Source organism: Topomyia yanbarensis, chromosome 3 (assembly GCF_030247195.1).
Source record: "Topomyia yanbarensis strain Yona2022 chromosome 3, ASM3024719v1, whole genome shotgun sequence".
Lineage (NCBI taxonomy): Eukaryota > Metazoa > Arthropoda > Insecta > Diptera > Culicidae > Topomyia > Topomyia yanbarensis.
Genome location: NC_080672.1, coordinates 9426192 through 9450552, shown reverse-complemented (window position 1 = coordinate 9450552; position 24361 = coordinate 9426192). Strand labels below are relative to the sequence as shown.

The following is a 24361-nucleotide window of genomic DNA, read 5'->3' as shown; positions in this document are numbered from 1 at the left end:
TGCATATGCTTAGGCTAAATAATAACTGCTCTATCCCTGCAGTACCGTCCTCTCTTGAAAAAAAGTTATCATAATCAACGTTTACATTTTTGGTTCGCTATTGTTCGCCTATCGTTTTTCCGAAATATGTCTAAGTATATCTATTATGGGAATACCGCTGACTCAGGTGATTCGCATTTCAATAAAATGCCAAAATATCCTGACTCCCGCGGTAGAAGACAAAGGGTTAAGTGGTCGGAAAATTCTAAGCTTGCCCATATGACCCTATTTCACGTTTTTCTTAACTTTCTTCCTACACATCCTAGCTCTTTGAATGTCACTAAAACATAAAAAGTTTGAAAAAAACTACTCGCCACCCTCCCTGAACAAATAGAACACTGAAATCTTCGAAAAGGTATGCCTAGAAAAAGAATCCAGGTTTACCGTCGGTCATGATCGGTGATGTAAATCAGGCTTCATCTATCAAAGATATTTGCTATTTATTTTATAAGCAATTCAGCGGTGTTTTCACATGTGATAAACCGAGCTCGTCGCAAATCACTACTACTGTTTTTGGAGTTCCAGGTGGGCTTCCCCATGGGTTAATATCCTCGAATCAATTCTGATGCTTTCATTCCTGTATGTAGAGAGTTAAAAAATACCTGCAGCGTTGGTCCAGGTGGGGTCCCAGCCCTTCTAGTCTCGCAACATCTTCATCTTACCTTTTCAACCACTTTCTGCGCTCAGAAATGTTCTTGATTTGCCGAAGGTGATACTTTGTTTTCTTAATTTTCAAAAAAGAAAGAATGTAAATGCGACGTGCCTAATTACAGCGGAATTGCAGCCATGTGTGTTAAATCTAAGTTATTCGAATCAATCGTCCTGGGTTTTGTCACTCTCAACTGCCATAATGAAATAGCCGAAGAACAACATGGATTCATTCTCAAACTTTCGACAAGATCAACCACAGTATAACTGTTGCCAAACTAGAACAGCTAGGATTTAATGGCTCTATTTTTAGTTACTGTCTTACCTAATTGATCGTTATATGAGCGTTAAAATTGCTGTTACCTTCGGAGTGCCACAGGGTAGCCACTTGGGACCCATAATGTTCCTGTTTTACATGAACGATGTCCACTCTTCTCTCAAATGTCTCAAGCTTTCCTATGCCGACGACTTCAGGCTATTCGCCATCGTAAAATGTCTTGATGATGCAAGACTTCTTCAATGCGATCTAAAAACTTTTACCAATTGGTGTAACAACAATCAGATGGTTTTAAATGCATTTAAATGCTCCGCAATATCTCGCACTCGTAAGCATCTATAATTTTTTTTAAATTATGATCTTTATGGAATTAACTTTAGGAGAGAAATTTCTATTAATGATCTAGGTGTAGTTCTCGACCCTAAGTTAACTTTTAATGGCCACGTTTCGTATATCTCATCAAAAGCTTCAGAGAACACTTTGCATTATCTTCCGTACGATGAAAAATTTCAGAAATGTGCACTGTTTAAACTTATTAGTATTCCATATTAGCATATGCATCGGTGATTTGGGCACCATCCTAGCAAAACAGCGTCAGCCGTATCAAGACCGTTCAACGTAAGTTCTTACGATTTGCTTTCCGCCATCTACCCTGCAATGACTAGGAAAATTTGCCGGTATATGAAGACGTGTAAATTGATCGGTCTAGACCTGTTCAGTTGTTGTCGTGATGTTTCAAAGGCTTTGGTTGTCTCTGAATTTATTCAATGTATTAGGAATCATCCATAAATGACGTAGCATTTTTTGAGTGATTTTCAACACCCCTCCCCCCTCCCGCATCGTAGCATTTCATCACAAACCCCTAAATACCCCCTAGTAATTACGTAGCTTGATGGTAAACCTCCCCCCTTGACCCGGTAATAAATTTAAAAAAATAAAAAACGATGTTAGTTAGATGAAACGAGTAAAGCTACGTAGCATGACATGACCCCCTACCCCCTTGTCATCACACATCATCACAAAATACAAAACTCCGCCCTCCCCCATATAATGCTACGTCATTTATGGATGATCCCTTACTTCAACAGTTGAACTTCAATATTAATCGTCATGTTTTACGAATCAAGTCTTTCTTTCACCTTACTGTTGCTAGAAAATACTATGGTCATAACGAACCCATTACCAGGGCCGACATAAAAAAGTATTACGAGGTCATATCCACTGCGAAGCTATTTTCATTTTCAAAATTCCTGTTTATTTTGTAGTATTTTGTATTTTAAGCAGATTTTTCTTATCTTGTTGATTTTGGACTCACTGAGTACTGAGCTCATTTGTATGTATCATCATTGTACAGTGCCCTAGAATGTAGAGTTTGCAGGAATTTTAACTTTTTACTAAAACTCAATAATTTAGCTTTATAATGTGCGTAGAAAAGTTGTTTTACTTTACAAGGTCATTCATTCGATCAAAAGCTATGGTGATTCTTATTGTAGTAAAATCTAAAATTGAACGTTCAAGCGGTCAGAGACAGAGCTTGAATGTCTTCAATGAAGTTGTAGAACAACACATTTTAGATAAATTTGCTGAAGACACGCAAGCTCTATCTTTCATACTTTCCGTTGTACGAAAAATCTAAATGTAAGCTTTACATAGCTTTTGTAGTTTTTATTTTACACTGAAGTAACCTTTATACAACTTGGAGCTTATTTTAGGGTGCATAACTATTAAACTATTTTTGTTTTCAAGTTATAAGAACTTTAACATAAAAATATCACTTAATAAAGTATCATTACCTTCGATTAGGCCAAATTATTATAAATATCATTTCTTCTATATGAAATATAGATTCCAAAAAATTGCAAGCGAGATATTTTTTGTCCTTTCTTGTCATATTTACTAAAAAAAAATCGTTTATATGTAGAAAATATATACAACTTTAAGACGAAAGCTATTAGAGGTTCAGTATATTGAGACAAACTGTTCTCTTTCAAAATATCTGAAAGTATTTCTGAAGTCATCTTGTCCAAAAATCAAAACTGTGAAAGTTATATAAATAATACTATTTTTCAAGAAACAACCTAATTTTTTTTAGTTTTTGTTTAATTTGATCATCTTTACATTTCTGAAAGACTGCGAAACTTTCTCAAGCCACTGAAAAGTTTTTTTTCAGATTTTTAGAAATTTAGAGCCACCCTACCCACTAAATAGTGGAAATAACTAAATAACAGAAAGTTTTTTAATTCTTATACGCAAATCAGATCTTTTCCTTTTTGTCTTCTCTATCAGATTGCACAAATTTCATTGCTTCAGGCGTTTGGCTATCATGTCAGAAGATAAGAGTTGGTATTCAGTATCTAATAGACAAACTAGAGCTTCGGTACTTGGCTACCCGAGACATCACTTGGGACCAGTCAGTTGTTTAAGGCGTTCACACAAGTTATGTGAACTGTTTGCAATTTGACAACGCCATTTAGGTGTTGGCTTGCATTTCTCGTCTAACTGGCAGCAAGTTGGTGTCAGTTACTAATGAGCAGATTATAGTTAGATATGAGGTGCCACGAAACAAATTATGCACGCCTAAAACAACCATAAGAGGTTATCTGAAGACTATGAAAATTATAACAGATAGAGCATACATGTCATCAGCAAACTTCTCTGAAATTAGTCGTGCTATAACTTTACTAAAAAAAGTAAGGCTCTCCCTGGAATGAAACAAAAGTTAAACTGTTGATCTCGGTAAAATTTGAATCACCCTAACTGTTTTTTAAACAAAAAGAAGTGACTCACAAACTTCGGAAACTTTCCCAAAACATAGTAAGGGTAAGTTGTTTTGTTTCAGTAAAAACTCAGAATTTCAGTCAAGTTTACATTTTCGACCACTGTATTTTTGTATATAGTGTACTGTAAAGTAATTAGATTTTTGCTATTGGCGTTATAATATTGTCTGTTGACCATGAAAAGATGAGAAGGTTTTATACCTACTGGAGAAGAGGCGCAAATGAGCTTTACTCCAGCGAGTTTTTCCCTGCTCCACTAATAAACAATGAATAATAAACAATGTATAATACAAGGTATAATATCAGGTCAATATAGTGCCTCGTTTCGAAGTATAGGTAGTAACAGGCGAGTGAGATTTTGAAAGTTGATAACTTTCGCTTACTGAAACTAGCGAGCAATTTTTGTGAACTATTTACTGGAAATGAGCCACAACATTCTGGTAAAAATTGCAAACTGTGCAGGCTGACTAAAACGAATTTGGGTTCTCTATGCCTTCACAATTAGCATTGCGTGTGACCAAACTGCATTTTTTTTGTAATTTGAGCCATGTTGGAAATGGAAAAGTAGAGCCATTTTCATGCTTTTCCATTTTCGGTAAGTTTTCCTTTTCTGTTCTAATTTTTTATTTTTTCATTTGCTATTTTGTGTGATGTTTCTAACATTTTTATATATTTCGTCCATTTTTCTAGTTGGTTCTTTTATGTAGAATCTATTGTTACTACATTTTTATTTTATTTATGTTTTGTCATTTTTGAAATTTGTTTCATTTTTAACTGGTATTTTTAGTCATTTCTCTATTTTATTACTTAACTTCATTTTCGGGCCCATTGAAACAATTATATTGTTCTATTTTTCTGTGTTTTCCCATTTCTATTTCATTAATTTTTATTATTCTGATTTTTTTATATCTGTGCCTATTCCATTTGATACTGGTTTGTTTATTTTTAAAAAACGAGGAACGAGATTTTTTTCAGACATTTAAGTATTTATTACTTTAATTTGTACCAGTTTTCCATTTTTGTAGATGCATCTCAATTTTTCGTTTCATTCCATTGCTTCGATTTATCTCATTTTTCATTACTTTTGCATTCTGGTTTTTTTAATTTTGTGTTTTTGATTTTTTTGTGAAGTATTCTAGTATTTATTATATTTATTAGGCACCCATTTTTAGTCATAATTTTTCATACTTTTCATGTCTTTTTTGGATTTTCATTGTGGTTTTCTTTAAAAAATATTCCGTTTTTTCATTTCTCATTTTCTACCCCAACAAACAACGAAAGTTAAACAAGCCTTTATTACGAGAGAATAAGCTATTCAAGCCATAATCCAGCTAAATTGTTTGTTGGGACGTTATTTCCGTTCTATTATTTTGACCGTGAGTTGTTTAACATTAATTTTTTACGAACATATTTTATTTTACTCGGTTAATTACCTAACCAATTTTTTTTTTCAATTTACTTCAATTTTTTCTAAATTTAAAAAATAGAAGAAAATTGAAAAAAAAATCCTTTTTTATTTAGACTACGTTAGTCACATTTTATTTTTTACATTTTAACGACATTCAATTAGCTAGAGAGTACTGGGTAGGGAAAGTTATGAAAATTGGAGCCATAGTACTCAAGTGAGAGTAAGGATGTGAAATATACAGATCGGAAAACTAGAAGTGACAGGACCATTAGAACAGGCTTAATATCTTACGGGCTTAACTTTTGTCTTCTGCTGATGAGGGTCGAGCTTAGGCAGCATAATTACGAATCACTTGAATTCAGACATGCTGTTGAAGACAAAAGTTAAGCCCGTAAGACATTAAGCCTGTTTTGGCTTTACAGTACCAAGCTAAAATTTTTCTGAAAATTTTGTTTAAATTTTGCTCTCATTTCGTCAATTTTTGACCGAATTGGATGGAACTGGCTTTAAAAGATCTGGAATTTAGTCCAGTTTCTATATACCGAGTAGTGTTCAAATCCGTGGACCGGGTCCGGAATTAATCCGAATTCCCTTGGGGTATATCCGGCATCCCAGTGGGGTGACGGACGAGTTTTGAAGAAACATCCCATAAATTTAAGTAATTGTATTTTGAAATGTGCTACATATGACTATTTCCCATTGATCCTTCACAATAGACATGAATTGGACCAATCTTGGCCACCGGAGAACTGTTCCGGGAGAACCTAAGAAAATGTATATATTTTTCTATCATTCCAGCGATTTGGGTTCATAGCTTTATACGAAATGCGAAGTTCTTCCAATCATACGGTTCTACAGCTCCCTCAAGGCCATTCCGGCACTGGTTCCGTACGGATGGACATTTGACGCCATTTTGAAAACCAAGATGGCGGCTTCCGGTTACCACAAAACAGTGAAAACCACCATCAATATGGGTGTTATTTGAAAGAGAACGGTCAACAAAAGCCGGAAATTGATAATTGACGCCATTTTGAAAAGAAATGGGGATTTCCGGCTACCACAAAACAGTGAAAAGCATCATCAATGTGGGTGTCATTCGAAAGGGAGTGGTCAATAGAAGACAGAAATTGATTTTTGACGCCATTTTCAAAACCAAGATGGCGGTTTCCGGTTATCACAGTGCAGTGCAAATCACCACCCATAATGGCGTCATTGTAAAGCACTAGCGATCAGCAAAAGCCGGAAATTGGTTTTTGACGCCAATTCGAAAACCAAAATGGCGGGTTCATGTTCCAAAGAAACAGTGAAAACCGTCATCAATATGGGTGTCATTAGAAAAGAGATGGTCACTTGAAAACCAAGATGGTAGCTTCCGGTTACCACAAAACAGTGAAAACTACCATCAATGTGGGTGTTATTTGAAGGAGGAAATTTATAATTGACGCCATTTTAAAAACCAAGATGGCGATTTCCGGTTACCACAACAGTCAAAAGTATTGTCAATATGAGTGTCATTCAAAAGGGGGGGGGGATCAATAGAAGACAGAAATTGATTTTTTCGCCATTTTCTAAGCAAAGATAGCGGCTTCCGGTTTCCACAAGGCAGTGAAAACCACCGTCAATAATGGTGTCATTGTAAAGCGGGTGGTCAGCAAAAGACGAAAATTGGTTGTTTACGCCATTTTGAAAACCAAGATGGTGGCTTCCTGTTCCAAGGAAACAATGAAAACCATTGTCAGTATGGGTGGCATTTGAAACGGGGTGATCAGTAGAAGACGGGAATTGATGATTGACGCCATTTTGAAAACCAAGATGGTGGCTTCCGGTTTCCACAAAACAGTGAAAACTGTCATCAAGATGGAAGTCATTTGCGAGTGGATGGTCGGCAGATACGGATATTGATTGACGCCATTTTGGAAAGCAAGATGGTGGTACCATAAAATAGTCAAAATCATCATCGGTATGGGTTTTATTTAGAAATGAACGGTCACCCAAGTAGCAATTTTTATTTCAACAACTATTACACACCAACAATAAGTATGTGCTGTTGTGACAGACAACTAACTTTCTTCGTGACTCAAAAGGTACAGATTTAGACTAATTTTCAATATAGTTCAGCGAAACTTTTAAAACTTGCTCCCGTTTCGTAGTCATTACTATGCGAGAATAACCGAATTAAATCATATTGTTGTCAATATGTTGAACGCAGATCTCAACAAGATTAGTTCATTCTTGCCGATGTTCACATGGGCTATCAATCGGCAATATTATTATAATAATTATTTTCGATTTGGACATGTGTATTTTTCCTCGTTCAATACTGCGGATCGTGATAGTGCGTTGCATTGGAAATGTATTTGTTGATTCACGCGTTCGTGGTTGGTGTCGGTGTCGGCTACATAGTGTGGTATACGTACAGGTGTGTGGGGCTTCTTCGATGACTTCATCGTTTATGGAGTGATTGCTGGCTTCAATTAAAGCAGTGGATGATATCAAGAAGTTTTGACTCGTGAGCCGCTGCCGAATAATGTGCTGGGGGAACGACGGCGACTGGGATGCCGCGGTTGCCTACTTTTTTCTTTACTTTGTAAGTAAGGGTTTTCCACTACTCGGGTTCTTGTTTGCCCGGCGTACCCTTCTTTTCAAGGCGGCCTAGGTGTTTCTACAGAATTACGGATTTTCGTTTCACAACAAAAAAAAGGTAAATAAGCTTATAGATTTACCGACTTTTATTCCACCAAATTTCCTCTTTGCTGCACTCTGTCGATGAAGTTGATCAGCTGCTTCTGACGATGGCGGGAAGGCGGGCGGTTTCTTCCGACCGGCCGGGAACACAACGGCCGCGTTCTCCTGCTGGTGTCGTTGGCTGCGCCGGCAGCGGTCCTTGACTTTTAGCTAGGGAGGTGAGCTTGGCTCCTTTGTTGGAACCTCCCTAGCGACGATGGCGAATTATCGCCGGATCTACTCGCTCCCCGCGAGAGATCCCAGAAGTCACCGCAGTGTACTTCCCAGGGAGTACCTTTGGCCACCCTGCTTCGCTCTCCTTGAAGCTTAGCTGTGAAGGAGAGCTAGGCTCGTTCGGCTGATCCTTCACAGCGAGAGCGGAAAGGCGTCTTCTGGGTCCTTTATACTTAGCCGGGGAAGCGAGTTACTCCTTGGCGCTTAGCTTCCTTTTCCGGCGACCCGACACCAAAACACTTGAGTGCCCGAATCACGGGTCGGCTCTTTTCGAACGGGATTGTCACCATCGCACACGCGCACTGGTTATTGTGGCTGGAAACTGTCCCGGAAAAACAAAAAAACTCGGGGCGTCTGTTCGATGCCGTGGTCCGTCACTATCTAAAAACCTCGATGGCCGCCTTCTCCACGACACGAAAAAACAAACACCAACACCAAAAAACCGTACCGCCGCATAGCTATGTGTAGCATATCCAGCACACTTATTGCAGCAAGAGGAGAGCGGTTGCCTATCCAACCCCTTTGTTTCTTGTATACAAACTTAAAACAAAAATTAGTACAGCTATCTGATTACACAAAACCGTTCGACGATTGTAAGGACGTAACCCCTATCGGCCTACCCCTGAGTCGATTCCTAGTCCCACCAGGAGTACTTGCTCTAAATTTGAAGCAAATCGGACAAGTCTAGCTATCGGACCAACGTGCCTGAACTTTGTATGGGATTTTTCGACAATTTATATGAAGAAAACCCACTAGCTCGCATTTTCACCGGTGGCACAGTATGCATTGAATTATCACTGTAAGTGAAAATAAGAAATATAATTTAATTGTGTACAACTTTGTCAAAGACTGCTAGTCAATTCGGCTTTGTTAAAAGAAGTTATCAAACTTTTAGCGAAGTGGTGTCTGAGTCAGTTTTGCATGGGGCCTAGCAGTGCGTGGTAGTGTACCGGTACTAGGTTCTAACAAACTAAACATTTTTGTAGAATAATGGTTAGATTTAGCTGAATAGTATGTTCAGAAGAATTGCAATACATAATACGAGTTATGTCTTGGTTAGAAAATTTTAGTGCCACCTGTGACCGCATAGATGGCGCCAACACTAACTTTTCAACGGAGAGAGATAGAAATTAGGTGTCTTCTACAAGTATCACCGGTTCTATTTACTATAGAATCACGATAAATTATGTGTGAACTTAGAATACTCAAGTTAGTTTTTTTTATTGTTGTGCGCCTGCGATTTTATATGGGAAATCGCGTTTTTTTGCTTCAAAATATCGCTGATTTGCTATTTGGCTGAAAAAATCGGATAGTTGGCAGCACTGCCGCCAATAACTAATATATTTTCTAAACTCCTTGAACAATTTTCTTCAAAACCCATCTTACGGTTTGGTTCTAGAGTAAAAAGAACCGGAAATATGTTCAAAAGGAAATCAAGGGTTTTGACAATTTGCTAAAACGGGGGGGGGGGGGCGGCGTGCTCCCATTGCCCGAGAGGTGATTGAATAGACACAAAAATTTGGGTTTTTATATATTGGCCCTAGATGAGCAATTCGTCCAAATTTGATTCAAATCCGTGAAGGTCCATTACACGTGCCTTGATCACTGCGCGTGGAATGACCCTTACATAGAATACATGGGAATTGAGAGGGACCATCAAGCCACCTGTTTGAAACGATTTGGGCAGGAAGAGTGGAGTAGCCAGATTCTTGTTGCTAACATTTCGTGAACATTGCGCAGTATTTTCTCCCCACCTATTGAGGCTACCTTTTATAACAATGGCTTGCATTGTAATTGGCTTATATGGTCTTGTTATTGGAAGCAAAAGCTTCCGTAGTACATGTAAGCGAAGTCACTTTCCGACCACGCAATTCCTTTTTGGCCCTTCGTATAGTAGCATGCTGAGTATGGTCAGAGATGCTTGAACACGTCATGCTTGTCGTGTAAAGATTGCTCAGTGCTATGGAGAGTGTTCCTGTTACAAAGGTTGTAGTACCACCGCCACCACTACTGTTTTGCAGTAACAGGAAACCGCAAACTTGGTTTTCAAAACTGCATAAACAATCAATTTCGTCCTTTTTTCTCACCAATCCCTTTCAAATAACACCTATATTGATGGTAGTTTTCACTGCTTTTTGGAAACCGGCAGCCGCCATCTTGGTTTTCAAAATGGCGTCAATCATCAATTTCCGTCTCCTGCTGACACACCCCTTTCAAATGACACCCATATTGATGACGGTTTTCACTGTTTCTTTGGAACATGAACCCGCCATTTTGGTTTTCGAATTGGCGTCAAAAACCAATTTCCGGCTTTTGCTGATCGCTAGTGCTTTACAATGACGCCATTATGGGTGGTGATTTGCACTGCACTGTGATAACCGGAAACCGCCATCTTGGTTTTGAAAATGGCGTCAAAAATCAATTTCTGTCTTCTATTGACCACTCCCTTTCGAATGACACCCACATTGATGATGCTTTTCACTGTTTTGTGGTAGCCGGAAATCCCCATTTCTTTTCAAAATGTTTGGCTTTTGTTGACCGTTCTCTTTCAAATAACACCCATATTGATGGTGGTTTTCACTGTTTTGTGGTAACCGGAAGCCGCCATCTTGGTTTTCAAAATGGCGTCAAATGTCCATCCGTACGGAACCAGTGCCGGAATGGCCTTGAGGGAGCTGTAGAACCGTATGATTGGAAGAACTTCGCATTTCGTATAAAGCTATGAACCCAAATCGCTGGAATGATAGAAAAATATATACATTTTCTTAGGTTCTCCCGGAACAGTTCTCCGGTGGCCAAGATTGGTCCAACTCATGTCTATTGTGAAGGATCAATGGGAAATAGTCATATGTAGCACATTTAAAAATACAATTACTTAAATTTATGTTTCTTCAAAACTCGTCCGTCACCCCACTGGGATGCCGGATATACCCCAAGGGAATTCGGATTAATTCCGGAACCGGTCCACGGATTTGAACACTACTCGGTATATAGAAACTGGACTAAATTCCAGATCTTTTAAAGCCGGTTCCATCCAATTCGGTCAAAAATTGACGGAATGAGAGCAAAATTTAAACAAAATTTTCAGAAAATTTTTAGCTTGGTACTGTAAAGGTTAAAGTGTAAAAAATTGAAAACAAATATTGGGTGGTTTAACTAACTGAGTAAAGTAAAAAAGGTCCGTAAAAAATAAATATTAAACAACTGACGGACAAAATGATAGACGTAAAAATTCAAAGCGAAAAAATAATTTAGAAAGGAAATAATTTTCATACTTTTTCCAGTTTCTTTTTTTCATTTTTTTACAGTTCACACCATTTTAATTTTTTCAACTTTTTGTTATGACAGCGTCTTACTTTTCAAATTAAGGACCCCTTTTCACCATTTCGGAAGAAACAGGTGGGATAGATTTTTTATGTTAATAATTTTCATTGTACTGAACAAAATTACACAATATTTTCACTAATCAATCGGAAAAATGTGCACCAATTTTATATTAAATTCCAAAATATCTATGACTGCCATAAACAACATAAGAACACATTTTCAGAAAAAGTTATAGAGGCAACACGAAAATCCGACCATTGGTCATTCTTTTGCGACTTAGAAGTTATTGGGTAATTTTTGAAAAAAAAAAAACATCGCGTAGAAGCAATTTTTTGTAATACCAGACCGAAACAATTATTTTGTAAGGAAAATAGAAGTTTTATGACGTTTTCATACCATAAATTTTTAACGTTTCTACTCACATTCTCATTTGAATTTCTAATGGTTTTACTTTTTTGCCATACTTTCACTTACTCTGATTTGTTTAAAGTTTAAAGTTCAGCAGTTTGATACTCTTGTAGACAAATCGTTATATCTAACACCAAAGATGGGTAGAAAATATTTTGTCTAAAACAATAATTACAGTGAAAATAATACAATACAACACAATATCTAAAATTTAACTATCTGCATCTTTTGTAAGTGGCAAAAAAGCTTTCAACATAGTTTTTGCTTGCCTCAGTAACAATGTCACCTGTATCATCCTCGTACGATGCTGGGCTTTTCAGCCAGTTATTAATAAATTCAACAACATTTATATCTATATGCCTGTAAAATATTTCGCAAACAGAAAATTCAGCCATCATCTGTCCCTAACCATACGTTGATTTGATTGACGCTATAGATCCATAGGCGTTAAGCGCACGATGACACGATTGACCGTATTCTTCCCTGTAAGCGTTACAACATTAAATTACACTTTCTACGTCCACCGTAATCAAACATAATTGTAAATAATTACGAGTTTTTGAAATTTGTCAATTTTAATTTCCGTTCCTTAATTACGACATTTACGATTTTCTACGCCCGCCATTCGCTCATTCGTCGGTCCGTCATGGCCTGCTATGTCTCCGAATGGCTAATGGCTGATGGACCCGGCACACGTTTCGGTTCCTTTTCTCGTTCATTTTAATTTCGGTATCGAACATACATGCCCTTTTTTTGCTTCTTTCTTCCATTCCCTCAATTGTGCAGGACCGTGAAAGAAGTGATAATTGCAGCCGATCGAACAGCCCGGCGCTGAACGAGTTGAACGCCCAGGCCACGAGTCGTACAACGGTGGTGGGGGCGGTGGCAGCCCTTCGAAGCCGCGAAAAAATGTCTCCCCTTTCCCTGCCGACCGGTGGATCCCCGGTGGTGGCTAATTCGGCGGCGGCAGCAGCTGCAGCCGCGGCCGCTGCAGCCCAAGTGCATTTGAATGGAACTAGTGAGTACATATCGAGTTTTTGATCCTTCACCCCGTCTCCAAGCCGGGACCAACCGCTATAATCTGTGCGCTTTTCTTTTGTTCACAGTGCAAGACATGTTGAACCTGCAGAAGCTGCAGAGTTTGGCCCAGCTCACGAGTCTACCCGGGCTGGGACTACCGACGGCAGGACTTCCGTCGGCAGCGGCTGCCCTGTTGAGCAATTCCCCGCTGAATCTTAGCCTCGGGGCGCCGAGTCATACGCCTGTGATGGGAGCACTAGCAGCTGCTCCACCGCAACCTCTCCCGACGGGACCCACGCAGATGCCGCAGCTTATACTGGCCGCCGGACAGATCGTGCAGGGTATCCAGGGAGCACAGCTGCTGATACCGACGGCACAAGGTGAGTTAATCGATGTTTGTAGGGTTTTGAGTTATTTATTCCGAAGCGTCGCAGTAGGCTATGAGAAGCTGGGTTGTTTCAAATTTCTTATATTTTGTGTATGGTTATTGATGTTAATGTTATTTTATTGTTTGCAAATATTGAGATATTCCGAGTATATAAGACCATTTTTATTGGAATGTCTGACCGGAAAAATAATAGAATATGGACATGTTCAGAAGAGATATTGCAAAATAATTGTTCTACAATTTTGTAGAGGCCCAATTTCCACCTCTCTCCGTTGAAAACTTAGTGTTGGTGCCTTCTATGCGGTAACATGTGGTACTGAAATTGTCCAACCAAAACATGACTCGTATTATATACTATCATTGTTTTAAACGTACTATTGGGCTAAATCTAACCATTAATTCACAAAAATGAATCGTTCATGGGAAATGAGTACTGATACACAGCCGTGACTAGGATCCATTCAAATTTATCTCAGACATCACTTCATTGAATAATAACTTCTTCTGACAAGGTTGAATTCAATTTCAGTCTTCGACAAAGTTGTAGACCATATTTTTTTTTTTCTTATTTTCACTTGCGGTGGTAATCTCGTGCATACAGTGCCACCTAGCGGTGAAAAGGTGAGCTAGTGGGTTTTCTCCATGTAAATTGTCTAAAAATCTCATACAATTCTGGCACGTTGGTCTGGTCGCTAGACTTGTCCGATTTGCTTAAAATGTGGAGCAGGCATTCCGGGTGGAACTAGGAATCGACTGAGGGATGGTCAGATAAGGGTCATTTTTCCTGATCACTAATGAACACAGTATAGCTACCTAACTAACTCACTCCATTTGTTAGTATCTTGTTGGGATCTTACTGGTCATAATTGCAACTACAACTTTTACAAAAAGTATTCCATACTAAACGTTTTAAAAATACATTCCACTTAGTCGCTCAATCAGTTTTTTTGAAAGAATCGTCACTTTTGAAAAAGGAATCGTGGATCATTTACTCTTTTTTAAGAGATGATTCTTTTCATCCATTCGCGATTCATTCATCCATCTCTAGTTTGGATTGACTGGCTTCCCCTAACGACATTTCCGTACCAGCGTCCACACTATAATCGTTTCGTTTCTAAATGTACAATGTCACATGGATAGTGCGGTAAAGCTTACTCGGAATTGATAGTAGTGCTTATCCGGGACTCTCGCTAGAATACTTCAGAGAGCTAATTCTACTTCCTCGAGGATATTGGTTCCCATGACTTGCAATATCTCAACATGATTTGAAAAATTTGATTGATTGATCACATCTAAGAGGTAAATCGAATCGCCGATATACAGTTCTTCATATAAGGTTAAGCAATCTAATCCGGCTGGAATAGAATCCTTTCCTGAATAAGGAAAAATATTTTGTTAGAATTTGAAATATAATTCAGACTCAAATATACTAGGAAAAATATATTCGCAAGCGGATATTCCAGAACTGTGAATATGAGAATATGATCAAGTTCAATCTGATTTCAACAGCACAACCAGAGTCTAAAATTCTCATACCTATTCAATGAACGACGAAATTCAGAGAATTCATCTTCGTTCTTTCCTTGCCTCTTTCGTCGCTAAATGCATGAAAAAATAAAACAATAAAGACGATGTCCTCTCCGAACGACGACGTAGCGGCAGCAGCAACTTTCGTTTTCCTATGACAATCCGAAATTTCAATTTCGTTTTGATGCATGCTCAGTAATTCGCGATTCTCATTCATTAAATGAAATTAATGCAATGTGCATCTAATAATGCAACTAGAACATAGTTAAAATGAGAAATATGCACACCGATCAGGCTTTCGTCTTACAATAACATCATTAGCTCGCAAATCTACAGAATCGAGCATCGACAAATAAATATCATTGCTAGTGTATTTTCGTTTCCCCAGCAGTAAGTTCAATATCGAAATCATTCTGAATCTAAAAGCGAAAACGAGCGTGCGGACAGAATAATGAATACGTTCTGCTACATGCTTGCTTTGTCCTAGCCCGTTTCGATTTCGCAAAGTGCTAGGGGTATGGAAAGAAGCTTTGTTCTTTCGTCAGCTTCGCATGATTTTGGCAAATGAAAAAAAACATTTTCCGACTCTGAGCACAACAAACAAAGCTGTGTAGTCTGAATCCATGACGTTCTTTTTGGATCGTGCAGGAGTTTCAATTTACTCACGCTCGATTCTCTTTCCATTTACCAGATTAGCTTTTATTGGACTGTCTATTATTGCAGCCCACCGACAACAGTCAAATTTTCGCTTTGTGAACGATGACTAGTTCTCTAAGCAACTGTTGTGATTCGTGGTGTATACGACATCTCCACATTCCATGGAGGTAGAGGAGGAGAGGTCTAATTTGTAGTTTAGAGGTTGTTAGCTCTATGCGCTTATGTGTTTAACCCATTATTGCTTAACCTACTATATATAGTAGGTGCTAAGAATAACTCCTATTACTCGAGCAATAACGCAGAACAGGCATTATCAATGAGTTAATATTGTTCCTATACTCTTGCAGAATACGTTTAGACAATTTAGAGTGGTTAAACCGGTGCTTATGCATTTTTTTTTAATTCGTTTATTTGACACGGCTCAATGCGTTAGCTTAGAGGAGCCATGGGTCTTTTATATATTTATAAGAAGTAAAAAATAAAAATAACAATACATTTTATTTTGAGTCTGCAAGATCCCGTGCGCGCAACTTGCTATTGCGAGCGGAGATCTTTTTTCGCGTCGGGAAGTTGTGCCTTCTTTCGCCAACTTCGGGGTTATCCATGTCTGTCTCGTTGTTGTTTACGTCCGTATCATCATCTATATTACTGCCATGATACTCGCGATCAGATGTTCTTCCTGGCTTCTTGCCCTTGCAGGTCACGAATGTGAACACTCCATCCTTGATGGTAGCTTCTTCACTGGTGGCATTAGTTGTTGAATTTGAAGTACTTGACGCAGCTTTAGCAGTTGTCATTATTGCCTGAACAGCAGCCACAAATTTGGCAACCGTTTGTGGTTCAGGTAAAGATATTGGAGCCTGTGTGTTGGTATATCTTTCTGGAGATGAGTTTTCCTCAGCTGTTTCTGGGCAAGGTTGTCCGTAATGTGCCGTTTGTTCACAAAACTGGCACATATTAGTTTGTCCTTGATATGTACAAAGAGTTCGCTGTGTTATGGTATCACCCCCTTCTGTGTTGTACTGTAGGGTAAGGTAGGAGGGAATGGGTTGGTCTACCCGCATTCTCACCACAAAGACACCATTTGAAATACCTGGGAAGTAGTTTCTCCATGTGTCCTCCGTAATAGATTCCACTGCTCCGAAATGCGACATGAATCTTTTAATTGCCACTTTGCAAGTAAGTGGAGATAAATCGTGTAATTTAACTTCTATATTTCCATTATCCATGTATATAGGGATCTTGATTTCAGCGTTGTCACAAACAAGCACGTGTTTTAAGTTGTTCTGCGAAATGAATCTTTTCGCCTGGGCGAATTTGTTGAAGGTTATCAGCACCGCATGCCTGACGTGCTCAAGCTGTATGCAGGTGACTTACGAAAACCGAAGCTGCATTTTCATCTTCAGCAGATGTTCCACATCACGAATACTTGGTCTTACGCGAAAAGACCTGAAGTCAATGGCCACTGTGTTAGGCCGAATAATCACGTTTTGTTGATGAGACTCAGTCATATGGATAGATCACGCAAGAATAAAAATAACGGTATGTAAATTAGATATTCTGAAATTATATACACTGAGGAAAATTTGCTCTAAACTTCATGAAGAGCGGAATACTACAACATGAGTTACAGCTATTCATAGACCGCTACCCATTGACCCCTCGTAGGCAGTGCGTAGTGTTTGATACGCTGGACCGTTGACTCGCTGCACCGACAGTAAAACTCGATTATCTCTGAGTTGTATTTTGTTGAAAAGTTCATTCGCGGCGATCACGATATCTCAGGAACTAAATACTCGAAGTTTTCACTCGTTGTTCCTCATTATATCAGCTACCTTGCGCACAAAAATGATTTTACTGGAATAACCACATCATTTTTATGCGATAGAAAAACTCGAATTGTGATGCGCATGAAAAATGAGTTGGGCAATAATGGGTTAATCCGAATTCAAAGCCCTATTTTTGCCGAAATGCGTCTCAATCAAGAATTCCTTTAATGATTAGAATGCTTCTCGGTAAAGAACCTAAATATTCACTTAGATATCGCCATCGGCAACTGATATGCGGGATTCTAATGCTTTGTCCCATAATATTAACGTGGTTGGCAGCTGTACCTACTCCAGAAAACGTATCACTCATGTAGATCTTCACTCTAGTAACGAATTCTTCTAAATGTAAATAGCGCTTTCCCATTACATGACTTCTACAAATTTATCCAGCTGACCCTTTGTTACAGGGCGCTCTAAGTTCCTCCAAATTTCACGGTTTGGTATCGTATGCGATGAAGTGGATTAATGGCCCATGGATATGACATTCTTGTAAAACTTACCGAATCGCCAAATTTATTTACAAAGGTCATATGCGAGTTGATATTGGTTTGCATTTACTCAACGAGCTCAATTGGGGTGTAGTCCATTAGGCATGCATACGCTAGGTCTGCCGATATTTGTTATACATGCGTTAGACATAACAGACGATAGGTATAAATGTATTTAAGCTCCGCTGGCTGGATCCGAACATAGCATCCTTTGCGACTCCTACACCAACGCATTACTCGATGATAGCGATGATTGGAGAACTGCCTTTTTAAGAACTGCCTCCGCAGTCCAATCAAAATACCATATTTCTATGTTCCATATAATTTGGTTGAATTTTTTTCTCCGGATTCTGGTGACATTCATCGCAAACTTCCTGTGGAATCTTACTCGGGCACTATCCCATTAAACATTGTGATAGAACCACCTCGGTGGTACTGCTGTCATCTACATACATTTCTTGAGCGTTTTTTCAAAACGTCATATCTGCAATGAGTTACTCTCTGTTTATACTATCTCTTTCGATTTTTACGGCGTCACTATAACACTTTTCACTTATTTTACAGTACAGATCGAAAGACGGTGGTTTTAGCTAGCATATTATGCAAAGAGCTGAGGGATAAATGTTAAAGTGACCGAATTATTAACAGAAGAGAAAGTAAACAAAGAGAGTAACTCATTGCAGATATGACGTTTTGAAAAAACGCTCAAGATTTGTCTTGAAGCCAAAAATTTTGGATCTTTGGTTCCATTGGCTGTCAGAAAATGCGTTTAAGCTATGTTTATATCTAGTTTTGTACGACGTCGACTCTGTGCGTAATAAATATTTACTAAGCAATTAATTATTTTATCCGTCATAGTGCTAACTTTTATTGTTTAAATTCATATAAACGTAAAAAATGATTGCAGTTGGTAATAAAAATCGCAAAGCAATGACATCTGAAGAGTTAGCGAAATATTTTATTGCTAAGTTCCATGTTTAAAGTTTATTGGCTTTCCACGTAGCTTAACAACTTGTTTAAAAACAATCAAATTTCTTCCCTGATTTAACCAACGATACGATTTTTACACCGATGCACAAACAACAGGGACAAAAAATCTCAAGTAACAGATAATTTACAAATATTTCTCGGGGTTTGAAATCGATTTCGATTCGTAATGATTACAGAAAAACAACGAAATCATGACTATCATTTTTTTCATTTGTAGGGAAAACTTCTAATGTTCTGTGTCAAAAATTCAAAATGGTAGAATTAGAGTAACCAACTAGGTTTGAACCCCTAGAGGTAGTGACTTTTCGTTTACGTCGAAAAAGATGTATTTGGTATCTCTGGGTCTGTTCGAAAGCTACTCCGGTTAGAGAGAAACTGCCAATGGATGTTTCACTAATTGGAATTAACTTGAAAATTACATTTTTTAACATCATGAAATTCCTCATTTTGAATTTTGACAGTGTCAAAAATATTTGTTGGACACACTGAATGTGATCGAATAAATTTTAGAAACAGTAAAGTTCATTCCACTAAACCGTGATACTGACTCGTTCTTATTGCAGTATATTAAATGTATTTGAGATAAACTTAGTTAAGAGAGTTTTCAAATAAAGTGTGCACGGAAGAATATCATAAACAAGTCAAACAAAACATCTATGTAACTAATATTATGTCGTTTTCTTCACGTATCCAACAAGCTTAAGTTATGCCGCATGGTTTAGTGCCGGAGCAGCTCCAGATATTGGCTGATGTTCATAGCGTGTAGTGAGAACTTAGTGATGGATCTTGGAATGCGGCACCGTCGACAAGATGTTGTGATTGTAATATCATTACGGATTTCACCCCAGCTATTTTTAATAACTCCTCCGTACGAGAAACTCCCAGTAAAGTTAAGCCTTCTAGTTATAATCGGTTGTGTCACTCGAGCCGGAATAATAATTGGAACCAGCCGGAATTCCGGCTCATTTTCAGCTGAACTTTTCTGGGTTGTTATGTTTTCCACTTTGCATCAACTGGTAAACAAGACTGTTAGCCTAAGCAACCAAAAGTTCGGGTAATACTTAAATTCTTAAAAGTGGTCTTTAAAGTTCACATAAAGTTCTTACCCTAGCAGAAGAAAATAACTTCAGAATACCAAATTCAAGTATACTCTACCTAATACATGAACAACGCAATAAAGTATTGAAGAGCCTTGCATAAGAGGTAAAATACCTGAAATAATAACTGAGATATGTCCTACGAATAACGAGTTGATGGTGTTATTATACACCCAAAACAATTTCCCAATGCAAAAAAGGCATTACATCCTTTCGTGCATATTCCGAATTAGAATCATGCCTTCTTCGCATTGGAGAGCAAGCATAGCTAAGGCATTACACCAACACAGCTTGATTCATGATTAAATAAATTGATTGAGAATACACGCTACCATATTATCTGCCCGCATGTAAAAGTATTAGTTGGTTTTGCTTGCTGAGTCTGCCAAAAAGGTGGTGTATTCTATACATGAACACTTCTGTGGTGTTTGTAAGAACTTCTGTCTTCATACACAGTTAAGCTTTTTTGTCTGCGAACAGCTCAATTCCAACCACACTAAACGCGTGAACAGTTTACGTTCACGAGAGTGTGTGATATACGCGTTGTTATTTTCCCATAGCGAATGGTTTTTGCAGTAAAATCATCGCTCCCTCATTCTATGCTTCAGAGAAGAGTGGAAAAAAAAATGATTTGTGCTCAGATTGATTTGCGATGATCGTTGACCAGGGCGATAATGTGCACTGGATGCGCATGTTCGGGAAATAATACAAACTGAAGTGAGTAACTGCCACTGCTGCTCAAAAGTGCAAAACCATTTCATCACTGCCCTTATAGTTTATGATACTTTAAACTTAGATACTTTTACCGCGAAATACTGATATGATATCACCTGAAAGTACTGTTGATATGGGGAATGCCAGAAATGATTGGCGGACGGCTTCTATCAGACAAATGTTGAATTAATTTATTAGCTCAATGTTCCCATATTGGTAACTTTCTCCTGCGTATAGTGCGCTAGTGGCTAGAACTCGCATATCGCTGGTAAATTTAGGGTTGAGAGAACGCCGAAAGCTCAACATATTATCAACACATAATCATCACCCACACCCCACCAATTTGATGATGCTATAAACTGTTCTCTCCACTATGCAGCATGTGATCAGTAGAAAGGCGAAATGGAAACAGGTCCTTGAGCGTGTATTAGTATTTTCAGAGCACACAGGCATCCGAGTGGAGATGTCCTTTATATGTGTATTAGTGCGGAGTCATTTCAATACTAATACTCCGATAGCGTTAAATTCACTAATACATTCCCAACTGTGGGTTTGTGTAAGTTTTTGTGGTGTAATCGCCTTAATGCATTTTTTTCCCGGACCAATATCGCTTTATATGCATTATACCAGTTACAATGCAAAATTCTCATTAGAATCATGCTTATTCGCATGTAATTCATACGGTTCGCGTTTTGGGTGTAATACCTGAATAATAACAAAACTTTTCGAACCGTCCAATAATAAAAATCACTGTATTTAGGTATTCAGTAAGGTATTGATTTGGTATGTGTAAAAATCACTGAAATATATAAATAATACTAAAATAAAGTATTATACCACATTGGGGTATTAAGCAGGTATTGAAGAATGTTTCTTCAATACCTGTTTAATACCTCAATGAGGTATTAAATATCAATTAGTACCAGGTTTTGGTATGATACCAGAAAGTAGTATGCTCGAGTTATTGGTCAGTTATTTTCTTCTGGTCGGGTAGAGTACTTTCATGCAGCCTATGCTTTAAGGGAACTTGAAATCTGCTTTAGAGGCTATTATTACATCATTTGGTTAGAAAAAATACTTAAAAGGGTGAAACCAGACCACCTCTCTTACATGAACTATTGATTGCTTGGGAAAACTCCGTGTAAACTACGTTTATAGTTAGCGAATGCTTAGCAACGGCATTGTTAGGAAAAATCCTCTGTCAGAACGATACTTACTTTACTTTTTACCCCACAATAGAGAAACATAATCAAACATTTAACTGTCATAATTTCCATTAAGATGCTAATTATTTGGGAAGAAATTCAAATATTCGTATTTTGTACTACCGTTATTTGATTTTTTACATTTTGGGTATGCTAATTTGATAAAACGCTGCTATTAAGAAAAAGAAACTACATGTGTCCAAACTGATTTGGTACCAATTTTTGTGCGACATATTTTGGACACTACTTATTTTATACTTCTAAATAAAACTGCAAAGGAACCTTTTCAAATGCGTAAAATGCATAATCCAAAGAATTACTATCAAATTGTACTCTTTAATCTTATATGAAAGAACGTAGCTACTACCGATTCTTCTTGGCAACCGAGGAATTATGAATTGTTTTCAACAACTGTGAGTTTTTATTGATTAGCAATTAAAGATAAACTAACGATGCTGTGACTTAAACAACAAACTAAAGAGTGGGAACGGGCATAGCGTAGTTGGTAATTCGATTGCCTTGTGCGCAGCTCACCTGGGTTTAATTCCCAACCCCGCACATAGGGTTAGAGATTTTTTCAAAAGAAATTTCTCTGACTCGAAAAGAGGCGAATGACCCTAAGGTTAAAAGAGAAAAAGCTTTTCCAATGTTAGATAACATTGTAGTGTCAATATCCTATGTAGAGTTTCACGTCTAACTGAAACATTAGAATTAAATCCCATATCCTATTTATAATGTTGTTGAAATGCTCTGTGCCTCTGTAAAACTAAAGCCGGAGACATAAAATACTCCTTCAGGTTCAATTACAAAAATAATTCGGCTGCTTTGGGTCAACTATTTTCCTCCACCTATCAGAAAATTATAGTAGGTGGATCAATTCAAATCGACAATCACACTGATACAGCTACATACAGATTGGAAAGTACTCTATACCCCTGAAGATTCCCAATCAATCGATATTTCCACCCGTTTCTTATTTCACCTAATTTTTTAACTCAGTCTTTGTGTCGAAACAACTGCAATGTATTCAAATAATATTGCAAACCTTTTGATAGATTTTCATATCTCAGTCATTCAGTCGCCATACGTAGAAACAGTGTGAATGTAGCTTAATAAATTATTGACAACAACGCCACCACAACAACAAACGGAGGTTTCAGGAAACTATCACCGTGCCACCGGGGTGGATAGAGCCCTGCTCAGTACGACTAGGTTATCTTGTACATGGTTCTACTGGAATCCTGCTCAGAATTCTTATGGTTTCTTTATCAGGATTATAGTGGGATATATTAACATCAAATTAGGAGGATTCCATCAAAATTCTGAGTAGGATTACTTTAAATTTCTCAAAAGAACTTCGCTAGGATCACTAAGGGATTTTTTTCAAAATAGTGAGCTAGATGCCATTAGAATCATGTGCCGGACTCCTTCAGTTTCCTCAGCAAATTTTCTTCAGAATCTAGAACAGGATTCCGCCAATTTGCTATGAAAAACTCCACCGTAATCCCCAGTAAAATTGTATGTATCCAAAGAATATGTAGTTTTTATTGAATAAAATTTTCTATGTCATAGAATTGATGTTTTAGCATTGCAGAGCTAACTATAACATATCCCAGAATGACCAAAATTCTTTAAACTATCCAATGAATATGAATTTGATCAGTCGTTTGATTGAAACACATAGTGTGTTTTAGTTTTAAGGGATTTGCGTCAAGCCGGCGCTAATCTATTCCGACAATACGTTAGTGTCGGTTTCTGATGAGGCGAAGCCGAAACGCAACATAGTATGAATTTTTATTTAATCCAATTTGATATGCAGCACAAAAATATTTACGGCGAGAGGAATTTTGGATATCTGTATATTTCAATTACACCGGACATTTGGATGACCGAGTAATACTTTTACCTTTTTTAGCACTTTTACCTGTTCAAGTACTGTTCGTAAGCTGTACAGCACCGCGATGATTTCTATTTGAAATACGGTACAATACCTACCAAGCGAATGGGATTGGTCTAATTTCATTTCACGACAATAAATTCCAGCACCTGCTCGACCTTTCAACAAAGAACCGACAGTGTAAGAAACTACATATTCTTCAAATTCGCTCTCCATACAGTTAATTCTTGTTCTTGTTAATGTTTTAAAAGGAAAATTACATGTAAACATATACTCAACCATGTAACCATTTAGGGTCACAGTCTTGTATGGTTAGTTACACGATCCATTGGGTTATTGTTCAAGAGGTCAGTAACTTCAAGACGGTGTGCACAAAAAAGTGCTTTTTGTTTCAGAAACGCATAGTGGTCATATGTTCAATAGCGTCTCTAGAGCAGCAGTAGGTATTGTCGTGTACACACCAGTCGTCGCCATGAAGACTATCTTCTGAATATGATTCAACTATGATTGACATCCGTATGCCAGTATTGGTCTAACAATTGTTGTATAGATCCAATGAAAGTACTTTGGTTTGCGTCTCCAAAATTTGCTCTTTACGTTGGTTAAATACCATCCAAGCTCTCTTAATTCTGAAATCGATGTAAGCTGACCAATTAGGTTTTGAGTCAAGAATTCCCCAAACGTACTAAACTTGATCTTGGACAATA

General features: G+C 37.9%; 1 protein-coding gene across 8 annotated transcripts in view; it reads left to right on the top strand.

Annotated features, from left to right (window-relative positions):
* The window catches only part of LOC131691933 (probable nuclear hormone receptor HR38), a 392678-nt gene that overhangs the window by 335842 nt on the left and 32475 nt on the right, over positions 1 to 24361 (top strand). For all 8 annotated transcript variants that reach the window (XR_009305884.1, XR_009305885.1, XM_058978695.1 and 5 more), the window contains 2 exons: positions 12629 to 12860; positions 12949 to 13242. Coding sequence is in view for 6 of the 8 variants with exons in the window: in XM_058978695.1 (XP_058834678.1) it covers positions 12629 to 12860; positions 12949 to 13242 (526 nt within the window). In the remaining 2 variants the exon portion in view is untranslated. The remainder of the gene's footprint in view (positions 1 to 12628; positions 12861 to 12948; positions 13243 to 24361) is intronic.